Source organism: Chionomys nivalis, chromosome 2 (assembly GCF_950005125.1).
Source record: "Chionomys nivalis chromosome 2, mChiNiv1.1, whole genome shotgun sequence".
Classification (NCBI taxonomy): Eukaryota; Metazoa; Chordata; class Mammalia; order Rodentia; family Cricetidae; genus Chionomys; species Chionomys nivalis.
In genome coordinates this window covers 73711104-73731921 of record NC_080087.1, presented here as the reverse complement: position 1 = coordinate 73731921, position 20818 = coordinate 73711104, and the positions used below count along the sequence as shown (strand labels likewise).

The following is a 20818-nucleotide window of genomic DNA, read 5'->3' as shown; positions in this document are numbered from 1 at the left end:
AATGTGGCAGACAATGAGAGCTGACGAGAGGCCAAGGAGAATGGCACAGGAACTTTCATCTGGCGATGGATCGAGAGAGAGACAGAGACCCAATTTGGAGCAACGGTCTGAGCTCTTAAGGTCCAAATGAGGAGCAGAAGGAGGGAGAACATGAGCAAGGAAATCAGGACCACGAGGCGTGCATCCACCCACTGTGACAGTGGAACTGATCTATTGGGAGCTCTCCAAGGCCAGCTGGACTGGGACTGAATAAGCATGGGTGGAAACTGGACTCTCTGAACAAGGCAGACAATGAAGGCTGATGAGAAGCCAAGTACAATGGCACTCGGTTTCGATCCTAATACATGAACTGGCTTTGTGGGAGCGTAGCCTGTTTGGATGCTCACCTTCCTGGACCTAGATAGAAGTGGGAGGACCTTGGTCTTCCTGTAGAGCAGGGAATTTGGACTGCTCTTCAGTATCGAGAGGGAGGGGGAGTGGACTAGGGGGAGGAGAAGTGGAGTGGGGATAGGGGGAGGGGATCGGGGGGAGGGGGCAATATGTGGGAGGAGAGGGAGGGAAATGGGAAACGGGGAGCAGTTGGAAAGTTTAATTAAAAAAGAATAAAAAAAAAAAAGAAAAAGAAAATACGATCCTGAGTGAGGTAACCCAGACCCAAAAAGAAGATCGTGGCATGTACTCACTCATAATTGGTTTCTAGCCATGGATAGGGGCCACTGAGTCTATAATTTGTGATCCTAAAGAAGCTAAATAGGAGGGTAAACCCAAGGAAAAACATACAGTTATCCTCCCAGCTATGGGAAATAGACAAGATTGCCGGGCAACAATTGGAATCTTGGGGGTGGGGTGGGATGGGGGTGAGGGGAGATGGGGAGAGAAAAGTGTGAATGAGAGGATGAGGGGAACTGGGGAAATCGGGGTGATTGGGGATAAAGGAAGTTTGGATAGGGGAGCAGGGAAACTCATATCTTAGTTAAGGGACCCACCTAAGGGTTGGCAAGAGACTTGAACTTGGAATGGCTACCAGGTGCCCAGGGCAATGTCCCCAGTTAGTTCATTGGGGCACCTGAGGATAGGGAACCTGAAATGAACCTATTCTATAGCCATACTGATGAATATTTTGCATATCACCATAGAACCTTCATCTAGCGATGCATGAAGATAGAGACAGAGACCCACACTGGAGCACCAGACTGAGCTCCCAAGGTTCTAATGAGGAGCAGAAGGAGGGAGAACATGAACAAGGAAGTCAGGACCATGAGGGGTGCACCCACCCACTGAGACAGTGGGGCCGATCTATTGGGAGCTCACCAAGGCCAGCTGGACTGCGTCTGAAAAAGCGTGGGATAAAACCGGACTCTCTGAACATTGCGGACAATGAGAGCTGACGAGAGGCCAAGGAGAATGGCACTGGGTTTTGATCCTACTTCAGGTTCTGGCTTTGTGGGAGCCTAGACAGTTTGGATGGTCACCTTCCTTGACCTGGATGGAGGGGGGTGGACCTTGGACTTTCCACAGGGCAGGGAACCCTGACTGCTCCTGGGACTTGAGAGGGAGGAGAAGAGGAGTGAGGGGAGGGGGAGAGGCGCGGGAGGAGTGGGAGGGAAATGGGAGGTGGGGAGGAGGCGGAAATTTTTTTTTTCAATAAAAAAAAAAACTTGGAAGAAAGATATTGAAGAAGTCACCAGAAAATGGAAAGATCTCCCATGCTCTTGGGTAGGTAGAATTAATATAGTAAAAATGGCAATCTTACCAAAAGCAATCTACAGATTCAATGCAATGCCCATCAAAATCCCTGCAAAATTCTTTACAGACCTCAAAAGATCAATACTCAACTTCATATGGAAGAACAAAAACCAAGAATAGCCAAAACAATCCTGTACAACAAAGGAACTTCTAGAGGCATCACAATCCCTGACATCAAGCTCTATTATAGAGCTACAGTAATGAAAACAGCCTAATATGGCTAAAAACAGACAAAGGAACCAATGGAATTGAATCAAAGTCCTGGATATCAATCCACATAACTACAAACACCTGACTTTTGACAAAGAAACTAAAAATATAAAATGGAGAAAAGAAAACATATTCAACAAATGTTTCTGGCATAACTGGATATCAACATATAAGAGAATGCAAATACATCCATATCTATCACCATGCACAGAACTCAAGTCCAAATGGATCAAAAACATCAACATAAAGCCAGTCACACTGAACCTCATAGAAGAGAAAGTGGGAAGTATACTTGAACACATTGGCACAGGAAACCACTTCCTAAATATAACCCCAGTAGAACCGACACTGAGAGAAACAACTAATAAATAGGACCTCCTGAAACTGAGAAATTTCTTTAAAGCAAAGGACATGGTCAACAAGACAAAGTGGTAGCCTACAGATTGGGAAAAGATCTTCACCAACCCCACATCAGACAAAGGACTGATCTCCAAAATATACAAAGAACTCAAGAAACTTGACATCAAAAGAACGAATAACCTAATAAAAATGGGGTACAGAGTACACAGAGAACTCTCAACAGATAAATGCCAAACTTTACCTGGAAGGTCACAACCTGTGGTGATACACAGATATAATAGAAATGAGTTATTTTAAGAGATAAGAGTTAAGACTTAGTTAATAAGAAGCTTGAGCTAATATGTTGAGCAGTGTTTTAATTAATACACTTTTTGTGTGATTATTTCAGGTCTGGGTTGCCGGAAAACAAACAAGCAGCCTCCATCAACAATCATAAAATATGGGAAGAGGATGGAGGAGTTGAAGGGAGACAAAGAGATTTGGAGTCATTTAGGGAAGCTAAGGTGCTATAAAATTCCAAAAAGACACATACAACTTTTAAGAATTGCACATGGCAATACTTTACATGAACTCTTTCATTTTCTGGACCTTTAATACCACATGGAAATCTAAATTGAATTATAAAACATTTTAATGTAAGCCCCATTTCTATGATTTGTACTTCTTACTGAGTTTCTACTTTGAGGCCATGAACTCAGGCTCACAAATGTTGCAGAATGATCTCTGAATGAGTTCACAATTTTTCAATGCAACCTTTGAGTGTAGGTCAAAGTATCTGTTTTTTTTTTCCCTATCAATAGCTACTTTCATAACAAACTGTGTGGTGTTCATGACTTTTTGCCTGCACAAAAAATCTTGCATAACAGCATTTGCTATAATATAAATAAAAGTGTGTGTGGTAAATAGAAACAAAGAGATTTATTCACCTTAAAAAGTAGTGCTAAGGCACACACTGTAGCATGGATGCACAGGTGGCCAAGGCTGGATTCCTTACAGCACCACAAGAAGCTCTTTACCATGTCAGACTATAATTGGTTTGAAGGAATACCTTTCCGTGCCATCAGGTTTAAAAAAGAAATTATTGAAGAGATTCGTAATAACTTCGTGATGAGAGATGAAGACACAGTCATAGTGACTTACCCCAAATCAGGTAAGGAGCATTAGTGAGAATGGTCATGACTGTCTGAGGAAGATTAGGACTTTGATCCTCATTCATTTGGGTGATGAGCAGAATGCCATATAAATCTTGTGGGTGGCACAGAGAACTGTGTGTGAGAACATTTCTTCTCAGAGTAATACCTCTAGCCTGACCTGTGTCTTCAGAGGATCACCTAAGGCACTAGAGCAAAGGCAGTAGTTCCTAAGGAAGACTCTGGAATTGGTCTGTCTCTGTAGGGAAGAGAGAAGGGAAAAGGAGAGCAATGAGATGAAAGAGAAGAATTAGCATCAAGAGATAACAGCATGGATGTAAGGATATGTGGAACAGAGTACAGTGTTGGGCAAAATTAGCAGAGACCTTTTCTAGATAGTGGAAAGAGGCTGGCAATTCTAAGGGTTAAAAAGTGGCAATGTGGGGGTTTAGAGAAGGAATTTTTGCCAGATGATGGAAGCACTGAACATTAGGTAAATATTCAACTGCTGACACTGAAAGACCAATAACATGGAAAATCCAAAAACAGTGGGAAAGCAGGAAAAGGATTCAGACAAGAGCCCAGAAAAATGAAGCTTAGAAACATCCATTGAAAATGAGCAGATACATATAAATAAAAGTGTGTGTGGTAAATAGAAACAAAGAGATTTATTCACCTTAAAAAGTAGTGCTAAGGCACACACTGTAGCATGGATGCGTCTCAGTGGGATTGTATTAAATGAAAGGAGCCAATCTCAAAGGGCAGTTGATATGACTCCACCTCTGGGAAATATCTGGGATAATCTTCTTCACTGCACCAGAATTTAGAATGATGACAGCCAAAGACAGGAGGGGATGTTCAGGAGGTCGGAGGTGTTTATAGAGTATACTGCCAGTTTTGGAAGATGATGCAGTGGAAATGTGCTGGATGAATATGTTTTGTACTTACACCATGTGGACATAGTGAATGCCACGGATCTTTGTACCTGGAAAAAGCTACACTGTAAATTGCATGCTTGTATATTCTACTAGAGGCTTGCTCATAATTACAGTTGAAATGGCCATCACTTTTCCTTCTTCTTCAGGAACACACTGGCTGATTGAGATAGTCTGCTTGATTCAGACCAAAGGAAATCCCAAGTGGATCCAATCTGTGCCCATCTGGGAACGCTCACCTTGGATAGAGACTCAATTAGGATATTCAATAGTAATCAGTAAGGAAGGACCACGCCTCATCAGCTCCCACCTTCCCTTCCATCTTTTCCCCAAGTCTTTCTTCAGTTCCAAGGCCAAGGTCAGTACCCAGTGGTTGATAAGTCTTTGGCCAAATGCCCTTTGAACTTATGCTACACTGAAAGACACTGTAGTTCTTGCTGAAATGCACTCTGACTGTGTACATTGTAGGAAGGAAGCTGTGATTATCATGCACTAGGTGATGCTGATGTATCCTCCCACCAGACTACCAGGATGTTGACCACCACACAGTGATTCTGGGCAGATTTTGGGATAGAAAGTGAAATATCATACTGGAGTCTTCTGGAACTACATATATAGGTCAAGCAGAATTCAAACATTAGTGTACATTGGATAGTACTTTTTTGCTGTCACCAAAGTCAATTAGCTAATATTAATTCTACAAAAGTCCCACATCCTGTGGGTGAATTACCCAAGGCAGAAATTGTTCACAGCAGAAACAGGCTGACCAAGCATCAATACTCTAGTCATGGAGATTGTTCAACAGTCATGTATCATTTATACCCACTGCATTTTGTTGTTTGGCTATCTATTGAGATCAGTAGTCACAGTAATCTCCCATGTCACTGAAAGAGGATCTCCACAAGGGATCAGAGATATCCAATCATACATCCTTTTCACTAAGAAAGTTTTCAAAAAGTGCCTTTACTGTGTAATCTAAAAATATTTTTTATTATTATTTTTATTCTTTTTTAATTAAAATTTCCACCTGCTCCCCGTTTCCCATTTCCCTCCCCTCCTCCCAAATATTTCCCCCTCCCCCCAGTCCCCTCCCCCTATCCCCACTCCTCTTCTCCTCCCCCCACACCATTCCCCCTCCCTCTCGATATTGAAGAGCAGTCCAAATTCTCTGCCCTGCGGGAAGACGAAGGTCTTCTATCTATGTCCAGGAAGGTGAGCGTCTAAACAGGCTAAGCACCCACAAAGCCAGTTCATGTATTAGGATCGAAACCTAGTGCCATTGTCCTTGGCTTCTCATCAGCCTTCATTGTCCGCCATGATCAGAGAGTCCAGTTTCAACCCATGCTTATTCAGTCCCAGACCAGCTGGCCTTGGTGGGCTCACAATAAATCAGTTCCACTGTCACAGTGGGTGGGTGCATCCCTCGTGGTCCTGGTTTCCTTGCTCATGTTCTCCCTCCTTCTGCTCCTCATTTGGACCTTAAGAGCTCAGACCGTTTTGAGATACCATCTTACACCTGTCAGAATGGCTAAAATCAAAAACAGCAATGATAGCCTTTGCTGGAGAGGTTGTGGAGAAAGGGGCACACTCATCCATTGCTGGTGGGAATGCAAACTTGTGCAACCACTTTGGAAATCAGTGTGGCGATTTCTCAGGAAATTTGGGATCAACTTACCCCAAGATCCAGTAATACCACTATTGGGAATATACCCAAGAGATGCCCCATCAAATGACAAAAGTATCTGTTCAACTATGTTCATAGCAGCATTGTTTGTAATAGCCAAAACCTGGAAACAACCTAGATGCCCTTCAATGGAGGAATGGATGAAGAAAGTGTGGAATATATACATATTAGAGTACTACTCAGCGGTAAAAAACAATGACTTCTCGAATTTTGCGTGCAAATGGATGGAAATAGAAAACACTATCCTGAGTGAGGTATCCCAGACCCAAAAAGAGGAACATGGGATGTACTCACTCATAATCGGTTTCTAGCCATAAATAAAGGACATTGAGTGTTGTGATATAAGCAGCAGGGCTGTGTCCCCGGCACCCGGCCGCCCGCATGGCTAGCTTATGCCCCGAAATAATTACACGGAAATCTGTATTCTTTTGATCACTGCCTGGCCCATTAGCTCCAGCCTCTTATTGGCTAGCTCTTACATATTGATCTAACCCATTTCTAATATTCTGTGTAGCCCCACGAGCTGGCTTACCAGGGAGGATCTTAACCTGCGTCTGTCTGGAGTGGGAGAATCATGGCGACTCCTGACTCGGCTTCTTTCTCCCAGCATTCTGTTCTGTTTACTCCACCCACCTAAGGGCTGGCCTATAAATGGGCCAAGGCAGTTTTCTTTATTAGTTAACCAATGAAAGCAACAGATAAAATACAAGAACCACCTCCATCAATTGAGCATATAATTTGTGATCCTAGAGAAGCTAAATAAGAAAGTGAACCCAAAGAAAATCATATAGTCATCCGCCTGGAGAGGGGAAGTAGACAAGATTGCAGGGCAAAAACTGGGAACTTGCGGGTGAGGTGGCATGGGGCAAAGGGGAAATGGGATGAGAAACATGAGAAGGGGAGGATGGGAGGAGCTCGGGGGATTGGATGGTTGGGATATAGGAAGGGAGGATACGGGAGCAGCGAAGTATATATCCTAACTAAGAGAGCCATCCTAGGGTTGGCAAGAAACTTGACTCTAGAGGGGTTAGCAGGTGTCCAGGGAGATGTCCCCAGCTGATACCTTGGGCAACTAAGGAGAGGGAACCTGAAATGACCCTATCCTATACTGATGAATATCTTGCATATCACCTTAGAACCTTCATCTGGTGATGGATCGAGGTAGAGACAGAGTCTCAATTTGGAGCAACGGTCTGAGCTCTTAAGGTCTAAAAATATTTTATGCTTAAATTGCAAATACAAACTTAGAAAAATAATCTCTCTTAAAAAGGCACAATGAAGTTGTGATCACTCACCTATATGTATGCATCTTATCTAGATTTGGTAAGCTCTTGGCTAAGGAAATTGATGTCTAAAGAGATGAGTTCTAGAATAATTGATGGAAAATATAAAGTTCCTTTTATTAAAAATGATTGAGTTTTCATTTTATACTATAATTACATATGGCATTATACCCTTCCCCTTCCTCCTAATAGGCCCACTCATATACTCCTTTCTCTCTTTCAAATTTGCAGTTTCTTTTTCTATTAATCATTATTACATACATATATGTATATGAATCTGTATTTATTTAATACATAACTGCGACCTGTTCAGTCAGTACAATGTTAGTTGTATATTTTTTCAGAGCTAGGTATTTGGTATTAGATAGCCAATAATTGTACTGATTTTACAACTATTGAAGGAGTCTTATTTTCCATTTTGTTTGTTTTTGTTTTGTTTTACACTATTACCAATCTTAGCCATTTTGCTGTTCCATTTTTCTAAATCAAATAAAATTATAAAAGAGGAATCTGACTATAGAAATTTTGCTCTTATAAGTATATTTTGTCTAAATGAAAATAATGTTTTTAGAAACCCCATGGATATTTTTAATATTTCATGCATATTGTGACAGGTAAAGGTGAGAAATTATTTTATTAACCTTTATTTTCATGTTTTTCCATTTTAGATTCTCTATTTCATAAGAAATCCCAGAGATGTTCTTGTGTCTAGCTATTTTTTCTGGGGTAAGACAAATCTTATTAAGAATCCAGAGTCACTGGGAACTTATTTTGAATGGTTCCTCAAAGGAAATGGTGAGTGTCCTGTGAAATATAGAAATTTGGGGATATTTGGAAACTTTTTAAAAACAAGGTGAGAGATTGCTTAGGCTGACCTTAAACTCTCCATATATCTGGCAATGACCTTGGAACTTGGCTCCTCCTGAATCAACCTCCTGAATCCCAGTACTAATAACACCTACTACCATGCTCTGTGTATTTGGTGCTATGTCTCAAACCTATGTGTTATCTAATTTGGCAATATCCCGAGCCCTTCAGTACCTTGTGTTGTCATCACATGGCTCCATTTTATTCATTGACATTCAACTAGTATATGAGTCAAAAGCTTATCATCATTTCAAAACTGATTGTCAAATCTTCATTGTCTCATGAACCACCAAAGAACAGGGCACAGCCAGAACTTCTCCCATGACACATCATTATGGCACTATTTGGAGTTTCTGGTCTTTTCATTACAATGTAGGTATTAACATATGTGGTGGCTTTAATAAGAGATGGCCACACATAGATGCTGGTATTTGAACACATTTTTACCAGTAGGTGACACTGTTTCAGAAGGTTTGTGAGGCACAGCTTTGCTAGAGGAAATATATCACAGAGGGTGAGCTTTGAGAAGTTAAATCCTTAAGCCACTTCCAGTCTCCTCCCTGTTTCCTACTTGGGTTTGAGGTGATTAGCTCTCAGCTCCTCGTGCCTACAGTTCTGGCTGACATCTCCAGCCTTTTGCTCTTTTCCTCCCATCAGTTATTCTTATCCTCCTACAATCATGAGCCGAAAGTAAGCTCTCCCTTAAGTTGTCTGTGTTCACAGCATTTAATCACAGCAATAGAAAAATAACAAATGCAGTTTTCATCCTACCACATTTCTCACTTGTGAATTTTTTTAGTCTTTTTCTCATTGCCTTCCCATACATTAGCCTGACAATCCACCATTTTGCAAAGATGCATTTTTCTAAATATTGTAAATATTATTCTCTTTTTTGACACAAATTATTTTCATAAAAAGGGATTATTTATGCTTTCATTTTATTTTTAACTTTTATTGGTCTATATAAACTATCTATAGCAAAGGGATTGTTTTATTATGACATTTCTGTACATGTGTGGAAGTATTTTGATCATATTCCCACTAACCTCTCTTGTCCTGTTTCCAGCCTTGCTGATCCCTTTCTTCTTAACTAGCTCTCCTTTTATATTTTTCAACTTTTTATTTATTTATTTTTACATTTTTTTCATATTTTATTTTTTTATTAATTAATTTATTTAATTATTAAAGATTTCTGCCTCTTCCCCACCACCACCTCCCATTCCCCCCTCCCCCAATCAAGTCTTCCTCCCTCCTCAGCCCAAAGAGCAAGCAGGTTTCCCTGCCCTGTGGGAGGTCCAAGGACCACCCACCTCCATCCAGGTCTATTAAGGTGAACATCCAAACTACCTAGGCTCCCACAAAGCCATTGCGTGCAATAGGATCAAGAACCCATTGCCATTTTTACATTTTGAGTAATCTATCTCTGCAACATCGTGTATGTGTATGTATGTATGTATGTATGTATGAATACGTGCATAGCACACATGAATAGGAAGATCAAATGACAACTACTTTTGAAAGTAACTTTTCTCTCTCCAACATGTCACTTCAGGGTATTAAACTCAGGTAGTTAGGCTTAGCAGCACTTGGCCTTTAACCACTGAGCCATCTTGTTGACACCAAGTTCTTATATTAGAAGACATGTGAACAGACAGATTGGAATATTGACATATGTACCATCACCTTGATTCATTAATGGAAACCTTAGGGTCAATTGTGATTTATCTTACCAAAAGTTCACTCACTTTTCCCTCTCATGGAAATTATTTTTTATTCATTTTACATATCAACCACAGTTCTTCCTCCTTTCCTTCCTCCCACTTCCCCTTTCCCCCAACCAACCCCTATCCACTCCTCTAAAAGGGTAAGGCCTCCCATAGGGAGTCAACAAAGCCTGGTACATTAAGATGAGGCAGAACCAAGCCCCTCCCTCCTGCATCAAGGCTGAGCAAGGCATCCCACTACAGGGAATGGGCTCCAAAAGTCAGTTCATGCACCAGGGATAAATCCTGGTACCACTGCCAGGGGTCCATTCAACATACCAAGCTATACATCTGTCAACCTCATGCAGAGGGCCTAGTTCAGGCTCATGTAGGCTCCCCAGCTATTGTTCTAGAAACCATAAATTCCAATGAGCTCAGTTAAGCTGTCTCTGTGGATGTCCCCATCCTGATCTTGACCCCACACCCAGCTCATATAATTCCTCCTTCCTCTCTTCGACTTGACTCCTGGAGCTCTGCCTGGTGCTTGACTGTGGATCTCTACATCTGCTTCCATCAGTTACTGGGTGAAGGTTCTTTGGTTAAAGTTAGAGTATTTACCAATCTGATTACAGGGAAAGGCCAGTTCAGGCACACTCTATGCTTTTGCTAGAAGTCTTAGTTGGAGTTATCCTTATGGTTTCCTGGGAATTTCCCTAGCACAAGGTTTCACTGTAATCCCATAATGGCTTCCTCTATCAAGATATCTCTTTCATTGATCTCCGACTCTGTTCCTCCCTCAACTCAATAATTCCATTCCTTCATGTACTCATCCCCCAAACCCCACCCCTCTACAATACTCCACCTCAAACTTAACCCAGGATATCCCATGTATTTTACCTTCCCAAGACAATCCATGTGTCCCTCTTAGGATCCTGCTTGATACCTACCTTCTCTAGAGTTGTAGATTGTAGTATGCTTATCCTTTGCTTTATATCTAGTATCCACTTATGAGTAAGCACATGCTGTGTTTGTCTTTCTTGGTCTGGGTTACCTCACTCAGGATGATTTTTTTTCTAGTTGCATTCATTTGCCTGCAAATTTCATGTACTCATTGTTTTTTGCAGCTGAGTAATAATACTTCATTAAGTAAATATACCATATTTTCTTTATCCATTCTTCTCTTGAGGAGCATCTAGATTGTTTCCAGGCTCTGACTATTATGAATAAAGCTGGTATTAATATAGTTAAGAAGGTGTCCTTGTGGTATGATTGAACATCATTTGGGAATATGCCCAAAAGTGGTAGTACTGGGTCTTGAGGTAGATTGATTCCCAATTTTCTGTATAAATCACCATACTGATTTCCAAAGCAGCTGTACAAGTTTGCACTCTCACCAGCAGTGGAGGAGTGTTGACCTTACTCCACATCCTCTCCAACATAAACTGTTCTCGGTGTTTTTTATCTTAACCATTCTAACAGGTGTAGGACAGTATCTTCGAGTACTTTTGATTTCATTTCCCTGATGACTAAGGAAGTTGAACAATGCCTTAAACACCTTTTGATCATTTGAGATTCTTCTGTTCAGAATTCTCTGTTTAGATCTGTACCCCCATTTTTAATTGCATTATTTCATATTCTGATGTCTAGTTTCTTGGGTTCTTTATGCATTTTGGATTTAAGCCCTCTGTCAGATGAGGATTTGGTGAAGAACTTTTCCCATTCTGTAGGCATCGTTTTGAGTTGTTTACTATGTTCTTTGACTTACAGGAACTTTTCATTTTCAGGAGGTCCCATTTACTGATTGTTTTTCTCGGTGTCTGTGCTGCTGAGGTTATATTTAGGAAGTGGTCTCCTGTGCCAATGCATTCAAGGCTACTTCACATTTACTCTTCTATCAGCTTCACTGATGGGATATATGGTGAGGTCTTTGATCCACTTGGACTTGAGTTTTCTGCATAGCATTAGATATGGATCTATTTAAAGTCTTCTACATGTTGACCTTTAGCTTTGCCAGCAACATTTGTTGAAGATACTATTATCTTCCATTGTACACTTTTGGATTCTTGGTCAAAAATCAGGTGTTCATAGGTGTGTGGATTAATGTCAGGATCTTTAACTCAATTCTATTGGTCTACCTGTCTGATTTCATGCCAATACCAAGCTGTTTTTATTACTATAACTCAATAATATAGCTTGAAGTCAGATATGGTGATACCTCCATAAGTTCCTTTATTGTGCAGGATTGTTTTAAGTACCTTGGGTATTTTTGTTCCATATGAAGCTGAGTATTGGTTTTTCTTAGGTCTGTGAAGAGTTGGGCTGGGATTTTGATGGGGATTGTATTGAACTGGTAGATTGTTTTGGTAGGATCACCATTTTTAATATGTAGATACAATCTATCCAAGAAAAAAAGAGATCTTTCCATTTTCTGTTATCTTTGTCAATTTCTTTCTTCAAAGTCTTAAAACTATTGTCATACTGGTCTTGCATTTGTATTATTAGAGTTATCCCAGGATATTTTATGTTATTTATAGCTAATATAAAGGGTGATGTATCTCTAATTTTTTTCTCAGTCCATTTATCATTTGTCTGTGGGGGGACTACTGATATTTTAGTTAATCTTGTATTCTGACACATTACTGAAGGTGTTTATAAGCTTTAGGAAATCCCTGATAGAATTTTTGAGATCATGTATCTATACTATCATATCATTTGCAAATACCAAAAGTTTGGCTTCTTTCATTCCAATTTGTATACCCTTGATCTCCGTTCTTGCCTTTTTACTCTAGCTGGAACCTCAAGTATTATATGGAAAAGATATTGAGAGAGTAGACAACCTTGTCTTATCCCTGATTTAGTGGAATCACTTTGAGTTTTTCTCTGTTTAATTTGATATTGTCTCTCAGACTGCTGTGTATTGCATTTATTATGTTTAGGTATATTCCTTATATCCCTGATCTCTCCAGAAACTTTATCATGAGTGGGTGTTAAATTTTGTCAAAGACTTTTTCCAACATCTAATGAAATTATCATGTGGGGTTTTTTTCTTTCAGTTTGTTTATATGGTGGAATACGTTGACAGATTTTCATATGTTAAACCATTTCTGCTTTGCTGGGATGAAACCTACTTGATCATGGTGGATGCTTCTTTTATGTATTCTTGATTTCAGTTTGCCTGTGTTTTATCAAGTATTTTTTCATCAATGTTCATGAAGGAGATTGGTGTGTAGTCCTCTTTCTTTGTTGCATCTTTGTGTGGTTTGGGTAACAGAAAAACTGTAGCCATGTAAAAGGAGCTTGGCAATGTTCCTTCTGATACTATTGTGTGGAACAATTTGAAGAGCATTGATATTAGCTCTTCTTTAAAATTCTGTTAGAATTCTACACTGAAACCATCTGACACTGGGCCTCTTTTGAATTTGGAGATTTTAATGACTGTTTCAATTTCCTTGGGGATTATAGGTCTATTTAAATTGTTCATCTGGTCTTGATTTCATTTGGGTATGTGGTACCTATCCTGAACATTGCTCACTTCTTGTAGATTTTCCAATTTTGGGAGTATAGGTTTTTGAAGTATAACCTAATGAATCTCTAAATTTTCTTGCTGTCTGTTTGCATTTCTGATTTTGTTAATTTGAATATTCTGTATGCCTTTTGATTAGTTTGGATAAGAGTTTGTCTATCTTGCTGATTATAGTGGCATTTCTTTTGTATTTTAATAAATAAGGCTTGACTGAAAGTCAGAAAAGTAAAACAGTCACACTGGCCAGCCTTAGAGACCATGAATCAATGACACACACCTTTAATCCCACACTAGCTTGCCATAGAAACCAGGCAGTAGCTGTACACGCCCTTAATCCCAGAACTAGAAAGGATTATAAAATGGGAGGAAACAGCTGTCAGTCTCAGTCTCATCCTAAATTGCCTGGAGGCAGGATCACAATTTTCAGACTGAGATTGGGGTAAGAGCCAGTGCTGGCTGCTTTGCGTTTCTGGTCTTCAGGTTGAACCCCAGTATCTGTCTATAAGTTTTTATTAATCATGCTTCAGTTGATTTTTCAAGGAACCAACTGTTTGTTTCATTGATTCTTCACATTTTTCTCTTTATTTCTATTTTTATTGATTTCAACCCTGAGTTTCATTTACTGCCCTCTGTTCCTTCTGGGTGAGTTTGCTTCTTTTTGTTCTCAATATTTCAGGTGTTATGTTAAGTCACTAGTGTGAGATTTCTCCTAATTCTTTATGTATGTATTTAGTGCTAAGAACTTTCTTCTTAACACTGATTTCAAAGTGTCCCATAAGTTTGGGTATGTAGTAGATTTATTTCCAATGAACTCTAGAAAGTCTTATTTTCTTTATTTCTTCCATGGCTCACTGGTGATTCTGTTGAGTATTATTCCATTTCCATGGCTTAGTAGGCTTTCTGTAGTTTGTGTTCTTGAATTATAACTTTAAACATGGTGATCTGATAAGATAAAGGGTTTTTTTCCAATTTTTTGTGTCTGTTGAGATTTGCTTTGTGACCAAGTATGTGATCAGTTTTTGAGAAGGTTCCATGGGGTGCTGAGAAAAAGATATAATCTTTTGTGTTTGGATGGAATGTTTTATAGATGTCTGTTACGTCCATTTGAGTCATTACATCTGTTAGTTTCCTTATTTCTCTGTTAATTTTCTGTATGGCAGACCTGTCCATTGATGAGAATGGGGTGATAAAGTCTCCTATTATTAGTGTTTGGGGTTTGATCTGTGATTTAAACTTTAGTAATGTTTCCTTTAAATATGTGGTTATCCTTGTATTAGGGACATATATGTTAAGAATAGAGACTTTATCTTGATGAATTTTTCTTCTGAAGAATATGAAATATCCTTCTCTATTTCATTTGATTAATTTTATTTTGAAGTCTATTTTGTTAGATACTAGGATAGCTACACCAGTTTGCTTCATGGGTCCATTTGATTGGAAATTCTTTTGCCAACCATTTTCTCTGAGATAACATCTGTCTTTGAAGTTGAATGTGTTTCTTGTATGCAAAAAGAAGGTCAGCTCCTGTTTTCATTCTGTTAACTTGTGTCTTTTTATAGGCGAATTGAGTCCATTGATATTAAGGGATGTTTATGACCAGTGATCGTTAATTCCTGTTATTTTTTGGTGGTAGTGTGTGAGTTATTGTTGTTTGGGATTTGATGATGTGGGATTATCTATTTTCTGTGTTTTTGTTAGTGCAGCTAACTTCCTTGGGTTGGAGTCGTCTTCTAGCATTTTCTGTAGGACTGGATCTGTGGCTAGGTATTGCTTAAATCTGGTTTTGTCATAGAATATCTTGTTTTCTCCATCTATGGTGATTGAAAGTTTTGCTGGGTATATTAGACTGGACTGTCATACATGGTCTGTTGGTGTCTGCAAAATGTCTGTTCAGAGTCTCCATTGAAAAGTTAGCTGTTCTTTTGAAAGTTATTAATTTCACGAAAGCTTTAGTACCAAACGCACATGAGAACACGATTATCTTTCTAAGTAAACCTTGTCCTGAGAAAAGGAAGACTGATCTCAGTTCTAGCAATGCTTTGACACATAGCAAACAACTGCTTGTCTTTACAAAGAAACACATGTGCGTTTCTTACAAAAGCTTTCGTGAAATTAATAAACTTTCAAATAACGTGAAAAAAAAAAGAAAAGTTAGCTGTTATTCTGATGTGTCTGCCTATATATTTACTTGACCTTTTTTCTTTTCAGTTCTTAATATTCTTCCTTACTCTGTATGTTTAGTGTTTTGGTTATTATACAGTGATGGGGACTATTTTTGGTTCAGTCTGTTTGATTTTCTTTAAGTTCTAATATTCATAGGCATATTCTTCTTTAGCTTGGAAAAGTTCTCTTCTATGTTTTGTTGAATTTGCTTTTTGTGCCTTTGAGTTGCTGTTCTTTTCCTTCTTCTATCCCTATTAGTCTTAGATTTGGTCTTTTCGTGATGTCCCAGATTTCTTGTATGCTTTGTGTTATGATTTTGTTGGATTTAATGCTTTCTTTGACTGAAGAATCTATTTCCTCTATCATAATTTCAATGCCAGAGATTTCTTCTTCCATCTCTTGCATTCTGTTGATTATGCTTGCATTTGTGGTTCCTGTTCATTTTACCCAGATTTTCCATTTCCAGAATTCCCTTGGTTTGTGTTATCTTTATTGCCTCTATTCCAATTTTCAAGTCTTAATTGTCTCCTTCACCTCTTTGATTATTTTTTCTTGACTTTCTTAACTGTCCTTAAGGGATTTATTGACTTTTTTTTTCCAATTTTTGTCTGTTTTTTCCTAGACTGCTTTAAGGAAATTTTTCATTTCCTCTATCATCTTCATAAAGTTATTTTAAAGTCATTTTCTTCTACTTTATCTACACTGGTATTTTCAGGTCTTGCTGTGCTGGAATCATTTGGTTTTTGTGGTGCCGTATTGATCTTTGTGTTTTTTGGATATATTCTTGCACTGGCATCTATCCATCTCTTCCTTCAACTGTTGCAGGCAGTGCCTGTGGCTCTGGGGGCCACTATTCCTCCAATTGATGCAGATGGTGTCTATGCCTCTAGGAGCCACTGATGCTGCAGTAGATGGTTGGGTCTGTAGAGCGTGGTGGGACTTGTAGATTACAGGGGGAGTGGAGTAGCCTGTCCATAGGAATCTAACCTGCTAAATGTCTAGTGGGGCTGTGATGCATGGAATGAATGTGCCCCAGTGTCTGGGCCTAGAAACGTAACTGTCTGAGATATCAGTCACTCACCTCTTTGTCTAATTGGTGCAGGTGGTTCTGTGTCTCTGGGGCTGCTGATGCCATTGTGGATGGTTAGATTTCTGAGGCAGAGTCAGACATGTAGAGTACAAAGTTCAATAGAGGTGTGGGAGTGGAGCAGCCTGCCCACAGGAGTCTTGCCTGATGACGAACTAGTGGGTACTGGGATGGGTGGTGGTCCTTTTTACTTTCATGTTCCTTTTCTTCATGTGTGTGTTTGTGACCCAATGAGGTTTATTGAGGGTACTTACTGGAGCACAGAAAATGAAACATTTACAGGAACAAGAGATCCTTACCAGTAACTACTGAAAAAGAAAAACAAAACTCTCCCTCCACCAGCAACCACTAAACAGTTTATATAATGTAGAAGGATGTGTCTCATGGACACTGCCTCCTTGCTGCCATTAACAAGCTATAAATACTCAGAAAGGTGGTGGTGGCTTTGGAGGACCTCTTCACTCCTTGATAGAATATTGAAGGGCCCAGTCTTGTGTAGGTCTTCTGCAGAAGTCACAGCTACTGTGAGTTTAAGAGTGTTACAGCCATGCCATGTCTAGATGACAATATTTCACATCATTTTACCACATCTTTAGACTCTTAAATCATTTCTATACCTTATTCCTTGATGTTTTCTAAGACTATATGGGCTCTAGGTGTTTCATCTAGGGAGATCACTTAAAGGACCCTTATTCTCAGCATTTTGTCCAGTTTTGAGTCTCTGAAATTACCACTGCCTACTACAAGAAGAATCTTCTTTGACCAAGTTTATATCACAATAGTGATATAAAAGGATAAATACAGATGTTTAGAAGATACTTTAATATGCACATCATGTCCATTCAGCAGAACAAAAATTATAGCTTCAACATTCAGGCCTATTCCCTTCTCAGCATGGACATTTGACCTTGTTGACTGAACAAGATGTGAATTCTTCTCAATATCAATCAGAAAATAATTGGTTACCCTTATAACCCAATCATCAATATTACACCAATGAGCATATCTTGAAAGCCTATTTGAAGTATAGATCAGAGTGTCCACAACTGAGTAAGACTGTTGATGGCAATCTCCAACTAGAAGCCTGCATAACAGCTTCTGGTACTATGAAGGCTATTCAGTAGGAAGGTATGCTTTACCTTTATGTCCAGTGACAAGAGTTTAAGGATGATCTTAGCAATAGGGTCTTCACAACTAGTTTTTCTGGGCAACTGACAACAATGATTGTCATTGTGCACTCCCACGAGTGGTTCTCTCTCCACACATTATTATAAAGCAACTTGCAAATATATAAAAACAAAATACACCAAACAAATAAGACTCAAATTCTACACAACTTAATAAATTTATATACAGTTAGAATTGGTATTCAAAAAGAATCTCTGAGACTTTACATTAAATGTTAGAAGTATAGCCATTTTATAACATATATTCTTCTAGTCTATGAGCATGGCAAAGTTTTCCATCTTCTAATATCTGCATCAGTCTTTCTCTTCAGTGTGTTGAGATTTTAATTATACAGATTATCTTAGTTAAAGTGTCTGTTGTTATGAACAGTCAGTCACCTTGACCGCAGCATCACTTATAAGGGAAAACATTACATTGTTGTGGTGGCTTACATTTTCAGAGTCTATAATCATCATGGTAGAGATCAAGGCACCATGCAGGCAGATGTGATGATGGAGAAGTAGCTGATAGTCCTACATTTTGAAGGTAATAGGAAATCAACCGAAACACTGGGCAATGTCCGGCACCTAGAAAACCTCAAAGCCAGCCCCAACAGGGACACACTTTAATGAGGGCATACACATTCTAACAAAGTCACACATCCTAATAATGTCATTCCTTATGAGATTATAGGAGTCTATTACATTCAAACTACCACATTCCACTCCCTAGCTCCAACAAACTTAAAACAATATCATAATGCAAAATGCACCTAGTCCTACTTCAAAAGTCCTTATTAATGGAGATTCAAATGGGGTCACATTACAATTTATTAAAAGGCAAATCAGTGTACTATATTCACAAGACAGAATGAAGCTGCTGTGCTGCTATTAGTCCATCTGCTATGCCATCACTATTTCCGTCACTGATATCTCCTCATTCCCAAGGGAAATGGGGGACCTCAAACAAGTCACGAGTGGTCGCTGTCAGTCTGTCCACCTTCCAAGAGAGCTTGCATTTCTTCTCCCTAGATTTTGTCTGATCACGTACTCCTAGAGAAGAGCATGCCCATTATGGTCCCTCCCTAATACCATTGGCTTGTTGGATCAAATTCCCACTTAGTCTAAAATAGTATCAACAATGTTTTAAAGTCCAAAGTTCAAAGTCTCTTCTGATATTCATGCAATTGCTTCACAGTAATCCCTTATAAAAATAAAAATAAAAAAGCAGATCATGTACTTCCAACATACAATGCACAGGATACTAGTTACTATTCCAAAACCTAAGGAAAGGAAGATAGTGAGGACCAAAGCAAGACTAAAAACCAGCCATGCAACCTCTAATCTCTGCATTTCCATGTCTGATGTCAAAACACTCTTCAGATCTCCAATTCCATTTAGCTTTGTTGATTGCAACACACTTCTTTCTCTCTTGGGGGGCTTCCATCCCTGGTAGGAGCTCTGTTCAGCATGTATTCCCATGACTCTGGCATCTCTAACACCTTTGGTTCTCAAAGGCAATCCAGGCTTCAACTTTACAGCGTCTCACAGTGGCCTCTGCAGGCCTCCATTCAGAGACACCCCTGACACATGCCTGGCCTCAACAGTTTCTTTAAGTGTAGAGACAAATTCCATAACCCATTTCTTATATCCATAACTCTAAAACCATAACCATGTGGCCAAAGATGTCAAGTTATGCTGCTTACTGGGACTGGAACATGACCCCCTCATTCAATTACATCTTAAAAAAGCTTTCTATCTTTCAGTGCTAAGCTTGGCTGTCCTGAAACTGGATTTCTAACCCAGGCTGGATTTAAGCTCAGAAACATGCCAGCCTCTGCTTTTCCAATGCTGTTATTAAAGGTATAGCCTCACCACACTAAACTCTAGGTTTTTCTATAGTTTCTTTCTACAGGTTGGAAATTATCTTTGTAGAATCTTGTCCTGATGTCACCACTCCCTTTATTGCATTTCTTAATCTATTTAACTCCTTCAACACAGGATTTAGCTCCATTCCAATTCTTAATGCTATTTTTCTCCTCAAAATTTGCATTTTGTTTTACATCTCCATTTTTATATCTATAATCTTGGCTATTAAGTCCTTGATATGAGGGCTAGAGCATATGCTTGTACTAGTCAAAATTATATTTGAAAAATTCAACAAAAGTAAACATATCACACAATAAATGAAAATAGGTAATGAATGAAAAAAAATTACATTTTGTAATTTACCCTGCCCAGCTTTCTCCTTTTTATTATAAATCTTCATTAAAGTTATCACTAATAGCCACATGGCAGAGTCTATGCTCTACTGTTTTGAGATTTCTTCTACCAACAGAATTAATGCAAAACTGTTCACTTTAGCCTCAGGCATACTCTTCAGACAAAGCCAAAAAGCAGTCACTTGCTTCACCAAAATATCACAAGATCAGTCTCTAGGCTACATACTAATATTCTTCTCCTCAGAATCTCTGGGTGTCACATTTGTTAAATACCTTTCAGAATCACTATCTTCCACGTTCCTACTAGTATGTCCCATGAAGCAGCAGCATTTAAAGCATTCCACTGATTTCCTAACCAAAACTCCCAAAGTACATATCACTCCAAACAAAAATATGGTCAGGCCTATCACAACAATATTCCAGCCCTAGTGCCAACTTTGTCGTAGTTAGGGTTTCTATTGCTGTGAAAAGACACCATGACCATGACAAGTCTTACAAAGGAAAGCACTTGATTGAGGTGGTGGCTTACAGTTTCAGAGGCTCAGTCCATTATCATTATGGTGGGGAGCATGGAGGCTTGCAGAATGAAGTTTTTCTGGAGGAGTAGCTTAGAGTCCTACATCTTGCAGGTATCAGGAATTCAACTAAAACACTGGGAAGTATCCTAAGAATAAGAAACTTAAAAGCCTGCTGAGCCTTCTATATTCATACCTGTTTAATTGTTTAGACAATTAAATAT

The 20818-nt window shown here is 39.2% G+C and overlaps 1 protein-coding gene across 1 annotated transcript in view; it reads left to right on the top strand.

Moving 5' to 3' along the window:
- Nucleotides 1–3333: 3333 nt before the first annotated feature.
- LOC130870027 (bile salt sulfotransferase 2-like) overlaps nt 3334–20818 on the top strand; it is a 63820-nt gene continuing 46335 nt past the window's right edge. Inside the window, exons 1-3 of the mRNA XM_057762598.1 lie at nt 3334–3466; nt 4531–4739; nt 8017–8143. Of these exons, the coding sequence (XP_057618581.1) occupies nt 3334–3466; nt 4531–4739; nt 8017–8143 (469 nt within the window). The remainder of the gene's footprint in view (nt 3467–4530; nt 4740–8016; nt 8144–20818) is intronic.